The sequence below is a fragment of the Amblyomma maculatum genome, chromosome 11, assembly GCF_055883805.1.
Source record: "Amblyomma maculatum isolate TAMU_Amacu chromosome 11, ASM5588380v1, whole genome shotgun sequence".
NCBI lineage: Eukaryota > Metazoa > Arthropoda > Arachnida > Ixodida > Ixodidae > Amblyomma > Amblyomma maculatum.
In genome coordinates, this window is record NC_139354.1 from 63618622 (window position 1) to 63639454 (window position 20833).

At 43.4% G+C, this 20833-nt stretch overlaps 1 protein-coding gene across 1 annotated transcript in view; it reads left to right on the forward strand.

Moving 5' to 3' along the window:
• The first annotated feature begins 3471 nt into the window (after window positions 1–3471).
• Window positions 3472–20833, forward strand: part of LOC146173970 (papilin-like) — a 54451-nt gene continuing 37089 nt past the window's right edge. Inside the window, exon 1 of the mRNA XM_084583667.1 lies at window positions 3472–3798. Within this exon, the coding sequence (XP_084439793.1) occupies window positions 3714–3798 (85 nt within the window). The 5' untranslated portion in view covers window positions 3472–3713. The remainder of the gene's footprint in view (window positions 3799–20833) is intronic.

A 20833-nucleotide genomic window follows, 5' to 3' on the forward strand; every position in this document is an offset into this window, starting at 1 on the left:
GCTTGCTTTGTGCGGTGTGACATTTAAAGTAAGCCTTACTTCATTAGTTACTACAAGAACGAACGGACACATAACAGGGGGCAGCTGTTCACAAACCTGAAGTTATGCACATGACCTTGACAGCTGCTTTATGAGCTAATGAATTACGATAAAGATGGGACATGCATGAGGAACGTGTCAGCAGTGACCGATAAGCTATGAACTAGGCACGACCACTGACTCTATAAACAGCGTTAGTGTGAGACCCTCTCAAATATGATAATAAAATTGCTGTTTCATCTATAGATACAGAATGGAGTCTATGTTATGTAAAACGTTCCAGAGATTTAACATCTAATTCTTAAAATGCGCGCTGCCGCTGTAGGCTCCCTCCACGCCCTACATTTCAGTCTTGGTAATCACAATAACGACAATAGCCAAGGCAGTATGTGGCATAATTATTAGAATTTAAATTCCAATTTCAGTGATGTGTACAAACACAGTACAGAAAGAAATGGAATCTTCGTATACATAGGGGGTGCTTTTGTCACAGAATCTATATACCCACCTTTATATCTTAAGATGCCCAAGGCCGCAGTTACACTTTAAAGGGGGCCTCGTATGCAGACAATCGCTTAAACTTTTGACAGCGCCTTCCTGCTTACGGACGCTGAATAAAGCATTAGAAATCAATCTTAACCTCATGTGAACACGGTGGAAGAAGCTTCTTTGCACGCTGTGTTGCTCGAAAATGGGTTTGCCCCCTAAACGGCGCACCAAATATTTGACAGCCTCTTTCAAACGTGCACTACTAACACAGGCGGTCACCGAGCCCGGTAGTATTTCTATCTTCATTTTTACCGGTCAGTTTCTGCAGTGGGTTTTGATTTATATGCACCAGCTGCCGTGGTCGACGCATAAGCCTATAGAGCAACTGCTGTGGACCCTCTTCCGCTAGCTTTATCTTTCCATGGACTTACCTAAGCATGAGGATGGGTACTTTCATCCAGTTAGTTGTCATCTGCGAAATCAAGGTCAGTGTACCGTGGCCACTGGCGGTACCAAACGAGGGAAGGAGGTTGCAAGACCTAGCTGTTTAAAAGAGCAGGTCACTATAGGCTAGGAAAGCATGGAAAAAAACAAAAAACAGAACCAAGAAAATATCTAGATAAGAAAACAAACGCTTCACAATCATGCTTTGCTGAAACCCTTCGACTTGAATTTTTTCTCAGAGCAGAAAGGACATGGTGGTTTATTTGCTTCATGTTCTGGCGAGAATGGTACATTGTGCGAAGCGATACAATCTTCCCTAAGAAAATACAAAACGTTAAGGCCTAGTATAATACATGTTTTCGTGCCCGGACTTAATTCATTGTGTGCGCATGCTCATGCGCGTGTTTGTGTGTGTGTGTGCGCGTGTGCGTGTGTGCGTGTGTGTGCGTGCGTGCGTGCGTGCGCGGGTGGTGCAGGAGGGTTGGATATCCTGTATGGCTAACACCACCAATGATGAGGAAGTTGCCCTTACTTGTTCGAGGCGCAATGAAGTAAGTGTTTGAAGCGTCTATATATAATGAGGTTTTCACATAGACAGCACATGCATAGTTCATGCGCGTACACTACTGAAATACTCTAACTTTTTCGAAATTACCTGAGGACTAATTCTGATGGCTTACGTTTTATTGCCGTTGATCTGATTTGAAAATATTTCACTTTAATGGTTTATGCTTGGCACTGATTATCAAAATTCAGTTATTATCGTATTTTTTCTGCAGCAGCGATAATAGCAAATGTAAACAATATACAAAAAGAAAACAGTTATTGAATGATTATTCTGCGCGTGGCTATAGATGTCTTTCGCGGGCCATATTGTTCCGCCTAAACCAGTAAAATGGTCAAATTTTTGCAAGCGGCTTTTGCAGGCATTGTTTAGTGCACGCGCTAAAAAAGAACTTGTTTAGGGCATTACGGAATATACAAAGCTAACAAATAGAGCAGCTTCATAAATGCATGATTCGTAATAGTTTTTGTAAAGATAATTTATGTTAATTTGGAATGTGTAGGCAAGAATCAAGTATGAGTGGAAAAGCAGCTGCAAAAGCTCCAAACATATTGCATGTAAGAAAGCCAAAATTAATATCAATGGCTATGAATCTAATCACCACCGTTTGTTGTATTTGTACATCAGTCAATATTTAAAAGCTCATTCTATAACGAGCGGTGTTATTCTACCAAAGTTGGAGCAAAAGCAAAAGGAGGTGAGTAGTACGTGTCTTTTTATTTTTTTAGTATCAGTGACAGGTTACCTTCCTCCTGCCCATCACGTCCAGCCAGGCTGCCTTTATCCACTGTAACCACCCCCCTCCCGGGCATGACTAAGTTGCGGTGTTCTCCAACAACCACGAAGCAGTTAGTTCGTTACCCGATTCCCACGAATATTCAACAACCCCACACCAACGGCACGTTCTCCCGAAGAAATACCTTTCGCTTACACATAAAGTTAAAGGGTCAAATAAAGTTTTGCCCTCACAAATGACATGTGCGGTAGTTAGTCGCGGGCATATTCATCGCAGCTCCATAAGTACTGCGCATTCCTTCAAGCGGAAGTGACGAAAGGTGTTACACATAGAGAGACTTTTCCTGCGTTATCGCTTCCGGCTCACCTTTTACGCGTTAGGGGATGCTGACTTCGTACGCGGAGTAAGACGACACCCTGACTCACTTGTCATAGTGATTCAGGAGGCCATAAACAAGGTTGCCCGGATCAAATGGTGTTTTCCTACCTTGGTCTGGCACGCGATGTATGAACATATATCATTTGAAGACGCAAAGCATTATCTTGTCGTTATGGCAATCAGCTGGCCTCAGGTTGGAAAAGTCAACAATATCAGACTGCGTCAAGGTAGCGGCGGTCTCGCGTCATGATAAACTAATTCAATAGATGGTCCCGAGAAAAAAGCTCAAGTAATAGCTGCCTCACTAAAGGTAGAAGTCAAATCTCTTTTCGATCGAAGATATGAAATAATGCGATAAGTGGACGTATGAAATAGAGCCGCCTCATTTTTGCAATCTAGAATAATTTTGATTCCCTGATATTTTTTTCTATTTAATCTGTCATGGCTAAAAAACAGCTGCGAATTCTGAATTCTTTTCCTACGTGTAAACGTAGCTTTGATGGAGAGCTATAACTCCTACCAATGCTTAGGTTTAGCCCTTAAACACCATATCAAAACAACTACTGCGACGCGACTACTAAAACATGAATAAAATATTCGTGAACCATTTCACCTATAGGAGAAAGAACATTGGTGAGAAATATTTGGCAATCGTTGGTCTAGAGCACCAATCAGCGAAAAGGGAAAGCCCAGTGGCAAAGGATCAGCGAGATTCCGAGAGCCGAACAGAAACGCGAGCGCTCCACCGACACCTACCTGCCGCTCGGGGCGGCTTGCGACATTGGCATTGTGCTGCCAGAGCAGAGACGCATTTGGACGCGGCGCCCACAGGCCTCCGCGCGGCGTCCAAGAAGCCGGCGGCGTCAAACGCCGGGGTGAGAAGAAAGGAGGGAAGGCGCGCGAGAAGAAAGCCACAAGCAAGAAGTTGGTTGCCCGGAGGAAGCGCAAGATAGGCGTTATACTACGGCGAGTGCGCGCGTGTTCGCGGTCGGAGAGGAGCGTTCCCAGCGGCCAGACGGCGTTGAGTGTGCGGGGCGGGACCACCACGCGAGAGGGGAGAACATGAAGCACGCCGCCGTGCCCTGGATGCTGTGCGCTCTGCTCGCGGGACTAGCGAGCGGCCAACACGAGATGGAGGATATGTTATGTGAGTGCCATCTTTCTTTATTCCTTTTGGTTCAGCGCGTAGTGCCATGTGGTGTCTGACAGGTCCTGATAGTGGAGTTAACAAGGCCACTGGGATGCATGCGAGCCTGTGTTTTGGATGTCGGCTCTGAGGAGTGCGGTGACCCAGTTCGCTTAGCTTGTACACTTGGCACCCTGGAATTGTTTACACATCAGTGATGATAATAGCCATACTTATTAGTTTGGTTCGGATAGAAATTTGACATCTTTATTGCTAACTGATTCAGCTTAATGGAGCAGGGGCTATAAATATAAATTTTGAACCAGTCTTTGGTGCATACATCTGCAATTTAATCCACCAGCCCTGCTCTGTTATCCTCTGTTTAGCACTTTCTGAATTAAATAGAAAATTGTTATATGTAGTTTTCAACTCGACAGCTTTGTCCTTGTATCAGTTATGTACGTTTGTTTTTTCAATAAAGAATACGTGGAATGAACGGTACTACGATAACTGCATTAACTGCGTGCTAGGAAGTCAGCTTTATGCAGTACTGATACTTCCGTTGTACAATTAGGAAAATTTTTGGTGTGATGCAAATTGTTAGGTCTATATGGTATTCGAGATGAGAATTTCAGTCGCTATATCTTCAGGCAGCTTCAGAAAAATCGCGCCCGCTTTTGTGAACATGAACAAGTTTGCTGAAAAATGGGAAAAAAGCGACTAGTGGAAATGTGCCTATTGTCCTATTTCACATAGGTTCAACATATTAATCAAGTATTTTTTCACTGATCAGGAGAACAATTTAGCAAGCCCAAAGAGATTGCCTTTCATTTATTTTGTCTGTGCGCAACGACATCGAGTCGTTGTGTGAAAACAAAAGAGAAATCGGCACTATATTCAGCTGTCTTCGTCTAACAATATATAAAAATGTCGATATAGGTCATGTCTCCCTACACAACCAGAATTCCTGAAAATGTCTTTTTTCTTTTGTGCTAAATTTGCGACAATACATCTTCCGCTCGTGCAGCAGATTGCTACAGCATGAAAGATTCAGGTAAATAACCGGTTTTTCTTGCATCGCAATAAAAGCTGAGTTTTTTTAACAAACACTTTAAAGTCGGCAGTCGAAGATACGTCTCAAATTGTAAGCTGTTTGTCACCACGCTACGATGAATGTTGAGTTTTAGCTCACTCTAGAAAGAATTCCAACATTGGCAACGCCAAGCGTCACTGCTGAAGCCCAAGCGATGGGGGTACCCTGTGCATGGTGCTCTGATTTGTGGATGAAGTCAAGGAAACTTCGCGCCAGCTCCCGCTTAACCATTTCCGATTCAAATTCGAGTGGCCAACTTAACATTTGGATAATGCTGGAGACGTATGTAGAGCATCCACGAACCAAAGGCAGAGGCTTCACAAAAAATTATCTAGTTGTCCGCATTTCCACAAGCATCTGACTGGAAAGACTTTACAAATGCCGAACGGTGCTTAAAAGCGGGGTTATGACGCTAACAGGCTTATGCTGAAAACTAATGTCACGTATGTGCTTTCTTATATATTACTGACACGTGAACGTAGCTCATAATAGTTTTAGTTCATAAGAGATACCGTTGGTAATAGAGTTTTGAAAAGGATTTGGGAAGAAACTTTGAAATAATTATTTTGGCTGTCCTGTTGGGCGCCAGCTGTAACCGCAATTTCAGCAACACCAGCGCTGTACGCGGTCAGATCTTGACATTCCAGATATGATATTCATACGGGCAAACCCGGATTACAGTAATGGTAATTATAATAGGATTGAAGTGGAGCGAATTTTGTATACGTGCTATCATATCATGAATGTTCCGCATGCCTCAAAAGAGAACTGTACAAAAACTGCATTTAATTGGTGCTCACTTATGGGACTGAAACGTCGCTAATAAATAAAAAGTTCAACAGGTAGGACAGCGCATAACGGCAGGCGCAATGTTACAAGAAGGAGAACAAATATGTTTAACTAGACCACGAGGTAATTGGCTCTCTAGTCTCATGCATGAATTAATGGGTTAGACAAGGCATGTAATCCGAAGAGAGATAACCGATGGTTATTAAAGGTAAAGGGCTGCATTCTTTAAGGAAGGCAGCAGGAGCAAGGGCGAACAGATGGTTAGGTTGGTGGACGACCGTTGGATGTTTTCAGGAATACGTTGCCCACAGCTGGCGGAGGACTCGGCTCTGTATTCCGATTTCGCGTAGTTTTTAACAGTTGTATATGTTTTCACCCTCGTTTGATTCGTAATCAAGATGTACAAGCCCATATATAAGCATGTTGGAAAATATATGTCACACGCACAGTCAAGGTAATCGTTGGTAAGAAAATTCATAAAATTCCAACCGGAATGTGTGTCACGCTAAAGTCACGATTCAGTCAGCACCGTCCCTGCCTGTTTACAAAAGGGGTTAAGAGAACTTCAAAGCGAAGAGCAAGCTATAAATCCTAATAACGCAACTAGTATTCTGGGATTTCTATGTTGCAGAAATTTACACGTGAAAACAAAGTGTGGAAGGGCAAAGGAGTCTAGAGAACCATTTACCTTTGCTAAGCCGCAAGGCGTCGCAGTGAGAAGCATAATTGAACACTTGGATATGAAATGCAGAATTGATCTTTAGAACTAAATACAATGAATGTTAGTGGTTATGAAATTAAGCACGCTATTGGAATAGGTCAGGAGATACATCCACTTGTGGAGGGAACCGGACGCCAGGCAGCGTTTACTCGCCGCAGGGGAATAAATTCTGGGGATAGTGCATCTGGTAGATCTGACAGATACTTGTAGGTTAACAATAGAGTTCAGCAGCATAATTGAGAAGAAAGTGTACAGCAGTTGCCAGAATTCAACTGTGAGGCTCAAACATGAATGCTAATGAAAATGCTTAAAACAAACGTGGTGTGTACAAAAATGGCCAGTATTTAAAGAAAGTGGAAGAATAGGACTAACAAAAGAAAGACAATAAAGTTTAATTAGTTTCAATCAGCCACAGGAGGTGAGAGGCAGGACAGGTAAAGCGGGAGTAAGGTAACCCCTCGGCTTGCACCATAGTGCAGTGAATTGAAATGGATGGCAAGCGCTGCCGGTATCTAGCGGAAATGAAGGTGAAGGGCCGCGGCTGCAATTGTAAAAGTGTCGTAGTGATGCAGGAGAGGCCTTTGCCCAGCCGTACGAGTAGTTAGGCAGAGGTTAAGGATAACAATGAAGGTGGGGATGGTCATAATGGTGATTCGATATTGTGATGCTGCTGTATTTTATCTAAGGGATCAGTGCAAAGCAGACAAAGGAACAACGAAAGAGCAGATGACACTGGCGCTGTGTGTTTCGTTGACTCTTTTTCTGATTTAGATCGGTCCTAAATATTAACTTCCGCAATTTCGCAGTACATTATTCCTGGTTTATTTCATTTCGAATGAGCCCTGAAATAATAAACAATGATTACTGGACAATCCTTTTAGCACTACACGTCTTTTTTTTCTACTGACAAGGTTAAACACGTACGCAGAATTTGATTTATTCCCCCATGCATGACTCTCAGGCACACTTCCTCAAGCCTTTGCACTCCTTAGATGTACACGTCGTTTTTGACGGCTGAGTATAACGGCAGAATGACGGAAGACTCGAATAGATAGCATTGTGACTTTTGCAGTTTCACCATCTTTATTACTTTTAAATTCCAGCTTACTCAAATCGTTTGATTAACTCATGGGCTTACGGTATATATAAAGAAAGAATTACTACTGACAGAACATAAAGATATGGTAAAACGTATTTCTGCAAAGGTGTAAGGACCATGCAGTGAGAGAGTGTGTTCTGTGTTATCTCGTGAAGTTGCCCATCTTGCACGTTGCACACATCACGAAGAAGAGTGACTTTGCTGCAGTGATGGTTAGAGCAATGAAGGTGCGAAGACGCGCGTGCAGAGACATCGGTTCTCGCGATGTATACAGCAAAGTACAGGAGGACGACAGAAAGTTGCTTGTGGTAGAACATATTAGTTTTTACAGAAGGTCACTGAAAATCCCGGCCCTGACAGATCCTTTCTAATCATTTAAAGAAGCTACGACCTGATAAATACATTGTTTGCACCTCAGATCAGTTGTGTTTACAAACGGCTAAACAAGATGCAGTGGCAAGTGCAGCAAGCTGTTCAAATCAAACAGTTCTTTATAATATAAAGGCCCAATGAAGACAAAGACGCTTAATGAGCAAATTAGAGTGCACAAGCATTCCCCTTAAGAAAGACCTCCTCGTGGACATTAGATATTAAGGATTGGAGGAAACAGCTCTTGCATTTTGCAGTTTGAGAAGACATTTGAAGTAAATGTTCCACTGAGAAGACAAGCTAAAACGTAGTGAATCTGAAAAAAAAAAGAATTGATTCAATGGCTTTGAGAGATTTAGCAGTCGATAAGGGACCCCGTGCACCGTAGTGTGTTCATATGAAGTGCATAATTTGTAAAATTACGGTAAAATACAAATTAAACTAATATTGATATTTCCTTTTGGAGGGCTCGGAACCACCACATTGATGATTTATTCTGGCTTTGCCTTTTCCATGTTATAGCACAACGCCAAATAGGTCGCACAATACTGACGTCGCTTGCTTCACATAAAACATTTACCTCTTTTAGAAACCGTACGCAACCCCGTCCACATGGTTATAGTGCCTCTGATGATTACGTGATTACATGTTTTCTTTTTTGACCATTTCACCTGTGGCCTTCTATCACCCCTCAAATCATCGAAAGCTAAGTGTGAAACCGTACACCATAAGTGAGTAAACATATGTACAGTCGTCAGCGAAAGGCGTTTGAACATCTAAACAGCAATGTACAATATGTAAAGAGCCTCAAGAGACACCAGAGATACGCCGTCGAAAATAAACGTTAAGATCTATGTGTGCGAGAAAAATATTGTTGCGAAGCAGTATCAGCACGCAGGCGATATGCCCTGATTTGACAAGCTTTCCGCTATAAATGTAGAGCCTAAAGCAATGAATGAAATGTTCCGAAACTCGTCTAAGCTGTAACTCTGAAGTCATTATCAATCAATGTTTCCTTTATTTACAATGCATTTCAAAGATGTTAGTCAAAAGAGCTACAGCGACATAATGTTTGCGTAGGAGATAGTGTACAACCATTTGTGATGGCTAAGGCATTGATAGCAGTTAACGATGTCGTATTGCCGGATAAACGACTATCAAATAAAAGAAAGAAATTAAAATATATTTGCTCATTTTAGAATCAGGCTATCAATTTCACCGAGGCGTGATCTACACAGTCAGGTAGAAGAGTTTTCCCCCTTTTTATACGCGATGAAGTGAAAACATGAATATTATTACTATTTGAGAGAACCGCACGTACATCTATCTATACGATGCAATGAATAAAGTGTCAACCCACCAACAGGAAAGTGCTACCACGGGTATCCCGTTCGAGCACAATGCAGTCTCAACACACAGCTCCCTGCTGTTGTGTACGTATGCAGCTATTGCCGTTACCGGTAACAACGAACTCGTGGCGGCGCATGAGAACAAAGTTCAGTTGTTAGCGGTGGTAAGTAATATAATATGAAGTCAGTTCTGTTTTTGCACACTGCCAGTACCGTATTCATTACCACTATTACGATTAACATATAAGAGGCTATACTAACCCCTGCATAGAGGCTAATTATTTTCTCGCGGCAGATAAGTGTTCGTGTCCTGCGGTCACAAAACTTCGTCCAAAATGCGCTCACTGCATAAGAGCTCATAGTCAAAACGTGTTTGCAAAGTCAAAAGTTAGGCTTCTACTTAAATGGGTTTGTTGCAACATACTTTTATTGACTCATTCATTGATTTTTATTTCAAAGCGTCCGGATATAAAACATTTAGTTTTTCTTTTAATCATTCAGTACAGAGAGCTTCCTCCCAAATGCCGATTGTGTGTTTACCCGAGTCAAGTCACTTGTCTAAGCTCATATGCTGTCAGTTTAACAGAACAAACAGTCATTAAAATGTTATCAAGTTAGGCATATCAAATTGGAACTGCGAGAAAGTTTAGCTTTTCGTCGCCTAATCAACCGCGGAGCGTGCATGGGAGGAACAACGACGAGCGGGAAGGAAAAGACAAATTATTATGGCCATGATAAGTTTCACAGCCAAATGAATGTATTTTACTACAGGGCGAACTGAAGAGATGGTTATCTCGTATCGTATCTCTGCCAATAAAGGATCGACCTTGCCCCTAGAGAAGGCAGCTGGCAAAGGGCGGTTTCTTATAAGCAACGCGCCACGCCGCGAAAGGGGAACAGGGCGGCGGGCCAGGAACTAACATATCCACTCATTGGAAGGCATCGCGCGCAGTGCGGACGTGAGAGCCGGTTTAATTTTACGCGTTTGTTTTCATTTTCCCCTTCCTTCTTCACGACTCTGTCGGCGTTGGTAGCTTACTGCAGGATCGGAAGGGCCCTACCACTACGCAACGACTTTTCGATGGGGCACTTCTTCGACTTCCGTGTCTCGGAGATGCTGCTTCGAACGCGACGGCGGTGAGAACCGGCCCGCGTAATGGAGAAGTGACAGCTGTCACAGACAAGGCCGAAAGCCGTACGCCGCTGCCTGTTTTATCGGCTATTTGTTCTTCGGCGCATTGTGAGGCGGTAAATAGCGGTCGCCTATCGGGTTTCTAGCATGACGCGTCACCTCTCTTTGAGCACGGAGTGTACGAGGCCACCGAGCTGTGAAGCATTGAATTCATTAACTGTTCGCTTGTGACGAGCGGTGTACGTTTGCAAGGCCGCATCCGTCTGACAGAGGAAACGTAACAGCAAAGGAATACGTCGGTGTTCGGATGCGAAAAGCAATGTGAACACCTGTGAGTATGTGTTGCTGCAATAACTTTCACCGCTGTCATTTTAATGCTCGTTGATATTCTTGCATTGATTACAGGAGTTACCGCTATATGTTACACGTTTGTTCATGAGGCCACCTCCTGAATCCGAATGAACTACAATTGCATATTTTCGTCGGTAAATCAAGATTGTGATGCCTGTAGGTGTATCTAAACAGACCTGTATAGTAAAAACAGGATCGTCCTTTTATCAACTCCACTGAAGGCCATGAGGTTTCGTTCTAAACAGTCTTATATTCGGGAATAAAAATAATGTGTTTATACGGTGCAATGTCCTGATAAGCAAACACTGCAACCCTCAATTTTCATATTCGCGGACTATATAGAATATATGGAACATTTATAAAAACAGCCGCTGCTTAAGTAATTGTATAGGTAATACAGTGTTGTGCTGAAAGAAATCCACACGTCAAAAATTAGTTTACGGACACAAACTGGCTTAGTACTCCCAGGGTATTATGCTACTTTGTAATGGTCGATTAAAATTACCTCGTTCATATTTTACAGGCTCACTTGACACAAACCAATTATACTCTGAATTATTTCTTTGTAATTTTCCATTAATAGGCTTTGTTTTTTCTTTGTTTTTATGCTCCTAAATAACACAAAGCTTTTAGGTGCTGCCTTTCTTACACCACAAATTCATTTTTTTCCATGCAGCCAGTAATTACCGCACACGTTGTATTTTCTTAATTCTGATTGCCTATAGGCATACGGCAAGCACTAAATTTAGCACACTGCTTAATGAAACGAAAGACCGAATTATACATCAAACGCTAGGTATACCGCCTCTTATAAAATTTATGAAATTACAGTTTATATTGTTAAACTTCTAGTATGTCGTTTGATATATTGCGGAGGTTGCTGCTAAGAACATAAGCAAGAAGTGCGAGACAAAATGACACTTAATTACCCCACTGTCACTTGAAACATGTGAAGTTGAGCCAGACATGTGTAAAATACACGTGGAAGTAACTTCATTGATTCCAGACTGTAAGGGGTGTTCGCTAGCAAGGAAAACAACAGCAGATCTTTTGCTGCTGCCTTTGATAAATTTACCACCATTTGCAGTAGGCATATAAATTTTAATTTCTTTTCTCAACAAAATGCTAGGAATTCATATGCAAAGTTTTCTAGAAACAGCGTATCAACCAGCTCAATCGTCAAGGGTTTGAAATAACTTAACCCATGTAGTTCTAAAAAATGCGCAAAAAATTACAATCTGACTATTTTGTGTTCAGCGTCAGAAGATGGACCTTTATTAGACTATAACACAGGGCTCAGGAACAACTACAAGAGGAGAAGATACGCGAGGAAGGAGGGGCGCTCTCCTGTCTTACGCTTCTTTCTCTCGTGTCTCCGTTCCTTAGCGGTGTGTTACACTGTCGAAGAATAGAATAAACACATCAGCTCAGAGCGAAATCTTCACTGGACTTTTATTCTTTCTTCTGACGGCAACCTTCCTAGACGTCAGCTTCTAATGTCTTACGCATCAGGGTAGCCTTTTGCAAGGCAGCACTTCCAGGGCATTTCCTGATGCTAAAGCGTCAATAGAACTGCGGTAATTATCAGCATCACATGTCGCGGCAACCTTCTGAGACATCTTCTAATGTCTCCGAATGTCTAAAACCACAGCATCTAATGTCTTGCGCCTCAGGGTAGCCTTTTGCAAGGGAACACTTCCAGTGCATTTCCTATTGCTAAAGCGTTAATAGAAGCGTTAATTATCAGCATCACATGTCGCATTCATATCAGTTACTGCTTCCGAATGATAAAAATAACGAATCGTATAACGCTATTTGCGGTATAAACGTTCTTCCTCTTTAATACATTGTCTTTGCTACCAGGACAGCAGAAAAAGAAATCGAACAATGCCCTAAGTTCCGGGGTCATTTGTCACCGGTAACGTAACGCAGAGAAGTTTGCAGTGCTAGTATAACGCATGAAACCCAGCTGTGTAGTCGTTTCTTCCAATCAATGTTTGCTATGTGCTTCAGGTTAAGCGACTATTCAGAGTGTTCCCTCACAGTGCACTAGTAGGATATGTAATAAATATAACCGTTCTACTGATACGTGCTAACCGACTGTGAAGACAAAAGAGAAAGCGAATTACCGCATTTAGAAAGAGACGGCTGTGTCGGTCAGCAAAAGTTCGAATTATTTTCCACCTTGAGACATACAATGCTCGTGCTGGCTGTATTTCGTGGTTATGAGAATTGTGTTGAAACAACACTCCGATATATATAATCGCAAAAAATGTATGAAATAAAAACGCTCTCAGGAACTACAAAACGCCAAAAAATTGATAATAACAACCTACAGCCGTAAGCACTCTTAACACGACTGCTACAATTCGTCGGTGGCCTGAAAGGATATTTGCATCACTCAGCACTATCCTCTAGGCCTGATATCATGCTGCACGATATGCTTTGGGCCGGTGAACACTGATGACCTATAGAGACCTAAGCAAGCTTTCGGACACGTCGCCCAGCGCTGAATGGATGTACTTGCCTGTACTGAAGTATAAATGCAGTGCTACAGTAATTTGCAGAGAACAAAACTACGGTGCTTAACATAACAAGCAACTTATACATTGTTCTTTTTTTGCTCCTTCTACAATTGAGCAAGACAGAGCCCCCGTTTTTCCAACTCACTTCGACATACGGCAGGACAATGGCTTCGATAATTTCCGTAATCTCTCTGAACGCATCGTGCCTAGGTCGTACAACCAGTCGCACAATAAGAGTAATAATAAAGATCTTGCCTGATATCAGCTGCAGGCTACTGACCCAGTTGGATGACCTCGAGTCTAATGCGCTGCAGTAAAGTGAATGGCAGGACGCCGCTGTTTCGATGCGATCGTTGCTTTCGGAAAGAGAGCAACCTAAACGACACTAATCGCTTTCCGTGAACAGGACTATGAACGATGAAGCGAGCCGCTCACCGGCTCTAATAGTATCGAATTTCCGACGAAGATTGCCGACACAACAAGTGCCTTGGCAAATTAAGCACTTTTTTGGCTAGCATGCACTCAATACTAGTTCGAGTACTGCAATGTCTATTTAAATATAGGCGCCTTTGATTGCCTTTTAACGCTGATAAAAAGGCTTAACACTTGAGCAGAAATTGACGTGCACCCAAGCACAGTCATGCGGCTACAAATGAAAACTATACAGCTTTCTCAGAAACTTCGAGTTGTTAGAGCGACTGCCCCGAAAAGGCAGTGGTCCCGAGTTCGATCTCAGGACCAGGACGAATTTTTTTTAACTGCGACGTTTCTAAGAAAGCTCTGCAGCTTTCCTTTGTAGCCATATGGCTGCGGCTTTGGTGGATGTCAGTGAGTAATTACTCCCTTATTACGAATCTACTCCACCTTGCCGGATTCCCTTAAATATTTGAGCAGTTGAGCAGGTATCATGACCCCGTACAGTGCTGGAATGTCTTGAGCATCAGCGTATACGATGTCTGGGAAGATTTTAATACTTCGTAAATGCACGCGATTGTTCAGCCGTGGTTTCACGGATGCCGATAGAGGTACCATTTGCCGCTTTCGCTGTTAAAGATGGCGAGTAATACCCCACTTGTCTTTAGTAAGACTAGACAAGGGGTCAAATATTGCGGCCCCTTTCCATGCACGGAATCTTCGCAATATACGCTTGTTTCCCTCTACCGTGCTGACTGAGGTATGGCTCTGTTCTGAACTCCTCAAACAGAAATGTCCACAAAACAAGCTGAAAGGTAAGGGTAAATTAGGAGCTCGGCACTTGGCGAATTATGAGCATTGACCGGAGTCAAAGGTGCGTGCAGCAGCGGCAGTAAGTGAGAACTTTACATTGACCACAAGCTTGGAAACAGTGCTTTGCGCGAACAATAGACGCGACGTCAAACACCAGCTGCACGTTTCGAGATACGTGGCTGGTACGAGGGCGGGTATTGCGTGTTTCGTTGCGCTTGCGCGCAACCATTGTTTCCGATACACAGCACCTGCGGTCAAGCGTCGACTTCGGCGCTTCCACAATACACCAGATGCCCGATAGAAACATGTGCGGCAGGGTCTGCTTACCTTTTCGACTTTGGAGCGGGAAACGCGTCTCTGACTATTTCTTACTCGTCACGACACCGTTAGCAAAACATGCTTTCCTGGGAGCGAACAAGCTGTGATAAAATTTTTGTCATCTCAATATAATTAAGATATGTGTGGCTTTCGCACTTGCATATCGCTCCTTGCTTTTCCGGTTAAGCTTGTTATGATTAAGAGTAATTCTTTCATTTTTCTCGCGCGTAGTCCTAGGCTCATAGTTCAAGGCTCATAGAAAATTTAAGGCGCCGGCGGCTGTTAGCAATACCTTATTACCAGATTGATTCAAGGAAACTAAATCAGAGACAGTCAATTCTAAATATATTCTTTTTCGAACCTTTTATGACATCATCGCTTTTTCGACGGACGTGTCACTAGGTTTTCCCAAAGAATCAGCATCAAATTAATCCTTTTTAGAAATACAGCATTATATAAAACAATAAAAAAGAGGGTTTCATTGTCAAACACTGTGACGGGACCTGTACCAACGAATGTTGTTTTTTGATTCTATATAGGTTTGTACCAAGATGAATGGGCGGTTGACTAAAGCAGAAATGAGCCAGAAAAGAGCATCTCGCTTATCAAAGAAAAAAAAAGGGGGCCACTCCCCAGGTATCCACTACTGGGTAGCAAACACTTCACTAGACGTCGCTTGAAAAGGTTCTTGCTGGCAATGGGCTTAATTTTTAATTCTGTATATATTCACGAAACTCAAGACTGCATTGTAATCCAAACATAGTGACCAGAGACAAGAAAAAAAAAACATTATATGTAACGCAGTGACCATTCCGGTAACAATGCTGGTCAAGAAACACTTGGACACAATGGCGAATGCAGCTGTATGATATCAGCAACGACTTGGCAAACTGTTAGAAAGGATGCCTATTTCCCTAACCTCATTTCAAAACACTCTTCATGAAACGAGTTCCACCCTGTGGTACTTCGCAGTAGGAAAACGATATTATAGCTACCAGTTCCTAACATCCTAACAACGCATAATTTCTCATATTGGCACCATAAATGTTCTCAAGGATACATTGCACGGTAGCGATTACGAAGCAGGTCATTGATGGCGACTGTTGTGCACAGAGCTTGGGCGACATATTTGGACGCGCCTACGCTCGGCGCACTATTTGCAGGCCGCATATCGCCGCTTCGCTCGCGTCACTAACGGGCAGAGCGTCGGCGGCGTCCTTAACCATTTCTTGCTTCAACCAACGCGCGCTACGCCTCGCTCCATAGTAGAGGCATATTAGCCTTGACGTGACTCGCGTAGGAGTCGTCGGCTAGCCAGGACACGGGCATCCCCGAAAAATAACAGCCCTAGCCGGGCTACGCAGTTGGCGATGAGACAGAGCAAAGGGACTTTGTTTGCCCTAATCCAGTATGCATGACACGTTGTGCGCTTTGTTGGACTAAGAGCGTCGCCTGGTTCCTATTTCCTCAATTAGCATTGCGACGTAAAAACGAAGAGGCTTTCTGCGCTGCGCTGTTCATGTTTCCGTTTCGTAGCTGCCTCAGAGTGCCTGTCCAGCCAGCACAAACCATTGATCCAATACTGGCACTGCACTGGCCCAACATAGACCCGTGCAGTGCCAGCATTTAGCGGGTTGTTTGTGCCGCCCATGGTTGCGTATACGCCCAGCGTCAATGCCGGTACACGCTCGCCTATCGCGGTGCTGCCTGGTTAGTCACACACATCAATACGGCTGGAATACACTTAAGAACGCTTCGCAGTAATAATTACTCAAAAGACCAAACTGGATTAGATGACGTATTCTGTGACAACTAAAACTTTAAGTGACTATTTTGCTATATGGGCTATGGCGATATGGGCTGTAACACCGCGATTAGGAGCGATTGTACTAAGCACATGGTTCTCGGGTTGGACGACCTGTTTAAGCAAAGCAAATGATTTGGGAGAGGGTCGAAATGGAGGTAAATTTGGCGTGGACTTTAAACTAATGAAGGTATCCCATAAAATAGAAGTAATGTATATTGTAGTAATGGTGACTAAGGCAAAGAGGTCCCAAAATGCACTCGCAGAGTACAGACATGAAGATCAGCATGGGCATCAGCATAGCATTTGGAGCTACCACATACCCTGGAAATGCAATGACATTACTTTATACGGAACTCCGTCATCACGCTCTGTGTGTGTGCATGTGTGTGTGTGTGTGTGTGTGTGTGTGTGTGTGTGTGTGTGTGTGTGTGTGTGTGTGTGTGTGTGTGTGTGTGTGTGTGTGTGTGTGTGTGTGTGTGTGTGTGTGTGTGTGTGTGTGTGTGTGTGTGTGTGTGTGTGTGTGTGTGTGTGTGTGTGTGCGCATTTGGCGCTATTTCAGCTGTCCCTGAATGAACTTAGCGTCTACTGCGTGTTTATTTTCCTGAAAATTTGAGAGGGTATTGACCCCAAATGACACGACTGGGAGCTGCACCAAATTGTGGCCCCAAGGATGATGGGATAGGGGGACTGGCAATTTCAAAATTCGGAGATAAATGCGACGGTAACACATCGATACGTTGTAGCGCTGAAGAACTTTCTTTCTGAACACATATGTTAAGATGATTGACTTGAGGAAAGGGAGACAAAGACGAGATAACAGTGATGAAGAGGTATCGCCTTACGAAGGTTTAGAAGGATGATTCCGCACGATGAAGAAATATGACAAGTGAGACAGTCTTGATATTGAATAAAGAGAGAAGATATATTTACAGAATATATACAAGAGACAACTGAAGTTGCACTGGTGGCCTCACACAGAGCTGTCAACCACCTAAACAAAAAAAAAAAGGTACATCACATGCCCTAAACTTATATCACAGATAGAACCGCTTAACACACACAGAGGAAAGCTTACATTCCGAGCACGGAGTCACCAGTTTTGCTTGAATGAACAGAACTGCTAAACCAGGTCTGATGCCCCCTTTTTTAAGGCAACGACCAAGACATGAGAGCAGTCGCTTCACATGACCCGCCTCAAATTTAGGCAGCCAATCAAACCAGTTGATTAAGATGCAACCCCGGTAGGTTGGAAATAATCTCGGGCCAAGGTCCCTAATTGTTTAAAATAAAAATCAAGCGTACACGCTCCACGCTCTCTCCCCTCAAGGCTTTCAACCTCTCCCAAACGGTGTTTGTCCTCCTTTATCATCCCACGGTCTTCTAGAGGGACAGAGCATGCCGCCATCCTCTGCCCCGAACAAGCGCCGCAGGGGGAAAAGGACGGTATCCCGTTACCCACAGGGGGCTAGTGTGGCAATTCACTCAGTGGGCATTAGAGGACGGGCGCGTCGCCGTCGTTGCCGCACCGCGAGAGGCGCCGCGTGTGTGCAAGGCCGGATCACGCTTGCGTTTGAGGGAAAGCTTAAAACGGTTGTATTCACAGCATCGCCCCTGCGTTAGCCACGCTGTGGGAGACCATCCAGGAGCATCTACAGCAAAGTGTTCTGGGACACATTTCCAGTTCTTGGGCTGAATGGAGCACAGCTGGGGCGCCTTTGCAACGCCGTGTGTAAAACAGCTCCTGCGTTCCTTCGTTGGCGGTGCCGTGGTGGGACCTCCGATAGAATGCCTCGATGGCCATCATCGCCTTAAGGGGGAAGGCGCTACTCTCTCCGGCGACATCATGGGTCCGAATTTCCAGCTCGGTAGCTTTAAGCGCAATGCGGGGTTGATGATTTTCATCATTAAACTGCCGCTGTTGCGCAAATTTTCTCAAAGATTGTGTTCTACCAAGAGAGGCTGATGCCAGAGAATACGGCAAATTTCAGAACAAATACTGATGTATTTGTTCACTGAAAACAAATAAAGCCGTAAACTTATAACTACTATTAATCAAGTTAGTCTACAAGGTGGAGCAGAGTGCATTTCCTTCAAACCGGTTAGGTTACTAAAATTTATAAGAATGGTTCTAGAATTCCTCTTATATCCCTTTCCGCGAAGACACGGCGTCATTTTTTCTATAAAACCTTGATTTCTCATGTGGTGCAAAGAGGGCAGGTTCGAGAAAACGCGGGTAAAGACTATTGGGTTTAAGCTGACTTAAGCCAAACTGTTATCGGCAACAGCGATACTGGGCAGGCGTATTAGATAGCGAGTGTTTGAGAAAATATACACATTCACTACGTCGCATAAAGAACATATAAGAAGAATACATATATAACAGTAATATCAACACCGAACGTGAAAACCGATCAGCAGCAATATACCCTAACAAAACCGTAAATTAGTAAACGCCGCTAAGGACGTGCTGCCCGATGCCCCTGGGGCATTCGCAAGCACTGCGTTAGACTATAAAATGAAATCATGAACACAAAGGCCGATCTTCCTAGCTTTCAAGATAACACCTGCTTGAGTCGACAGATTTGTCAATCAGGTAATAAATCTCATCTTCGTTGTCACCAGCCCAAAAATAAAAATACAAACACTCCAGAACACGCTTTTTATTTCCGACGATATTTGCCGACTCTTTGTTTATCAATGCACCCTAATACTCCTGCATTCCAAGCTGACGCGGGGCGCGGACGACGCCGGAGGAAAGGAGGAAAGAAAGGCTGCAATTATCGCTCTGACGAGCTGGGTCCGGCTGCCCTACTGACGAAGCGCGGGCTGGGAGTGGAAGGACAATAAAAAAAAATGCTGCCGTTGATCCCGGCCTAACAATAACCATATCATCGAAGCGTAAAATATTGGTTCTTCGCTTTATTGTTTGGGACCTTTGTCTATATAATCTGATCCAAGGTAATAAAATAGAGTTGTTAGTCCGCGGTTGTGTTTGTGCTCTTCCCGTCTTGCTTAATCTTCCAATCTCCAGTAGGCCAAATAACTTTCCTTGTAAAAGAGGGCCCTGTGCGTGTTTTTTTTTTTTTCAATTTTTAACGTTTAGAAAGAAAAATGCATAATTTGTTCTTCACTTTCAAAACGCAAGTGCGCACAGTTGCTAGCGCGTTTTTTGTTTTTAGATTTTATGCCTGGCAATAATACTTGGCTGCTATGTGATGGCTGCTCGACATAATTATCCTTCGCAGATCAGTTAACGGAATGTGTTCTTTTATGCCTGGCATTAATACTTGGCTGCTATGTGATTGCCGCTGGACATAACAATCCTTCACAGATCAATTAACGGCATGTGTTCGCTGCATACAAACAATTGAATCTTTTGTAAAATTTTCTGTTTAAGTCGTAAACATTAATCTACTTGCTCCACCTAACCCAAGTCTAAGAGATGTTATTCTAGCTCTACAGGCTGTAACAACGACTCATTGGCAGTGTTAGGTGCGCCCTGTGACGTATGATACTTCCCAATTTAGGTTAATTAAGGTCAATGAAACGCGGGTCAGAGCCTGGCCTGATGGGCTCCCTGTAGAATTTTATGTAGGTTTTTGCGACGTTGTCGGTTCAGTGCTTACCAATGTTCTTCGCCAGTGTTTTGAACACTTAGAATTTCCGCCCAGTTTTTGAAGAGAGCGAAAAATTTTGATCCCAAAACATGATTCTAGGTCATCTCGTCGAGGAGAGTGGAGGCTGAGCACGCTTCTAAACGTGGGCTACAAGGCTCTCGCAGCCTTTGTGGTTCGACGCTTGATGAGTGTGATGGCCATTGGTTGCCATTAGGTGTGCTCTGTTCCTGGTAGGTAAATACATATGTTGTCGTATACCACTCGCGACAATATATTGATTACACATAGAGACGCTTAGCTAGTAATATCCTTATTTCTTTAGATCAAGAAAAAGCTTTTGATCGGCTAGAACATGACTACATATTCGGCGTTCAAGATGCTTTTCAATTTACCCGAAGTTTCATATGTTTAATTAAATGCATCTATGATGGCATTCAAAGTACACAGGCGATTGATGGTTGGGAAAGTGCCCCTTTCCCTGTGGCCCGCACTGTCCGACAAGGTTGTCCCCTCTCGCCTCTTTTGTTTGCTCTCAGCTCAGAGTCTTATTTCAGGGCTATCATTACAGACCAGAGTATCCGTGGCCTCCATCTCCCAGGTTGTTAAACGCTGCGAGTAACTGCTTACGCGGATGACATTACGATGTATCTTTGTGATGA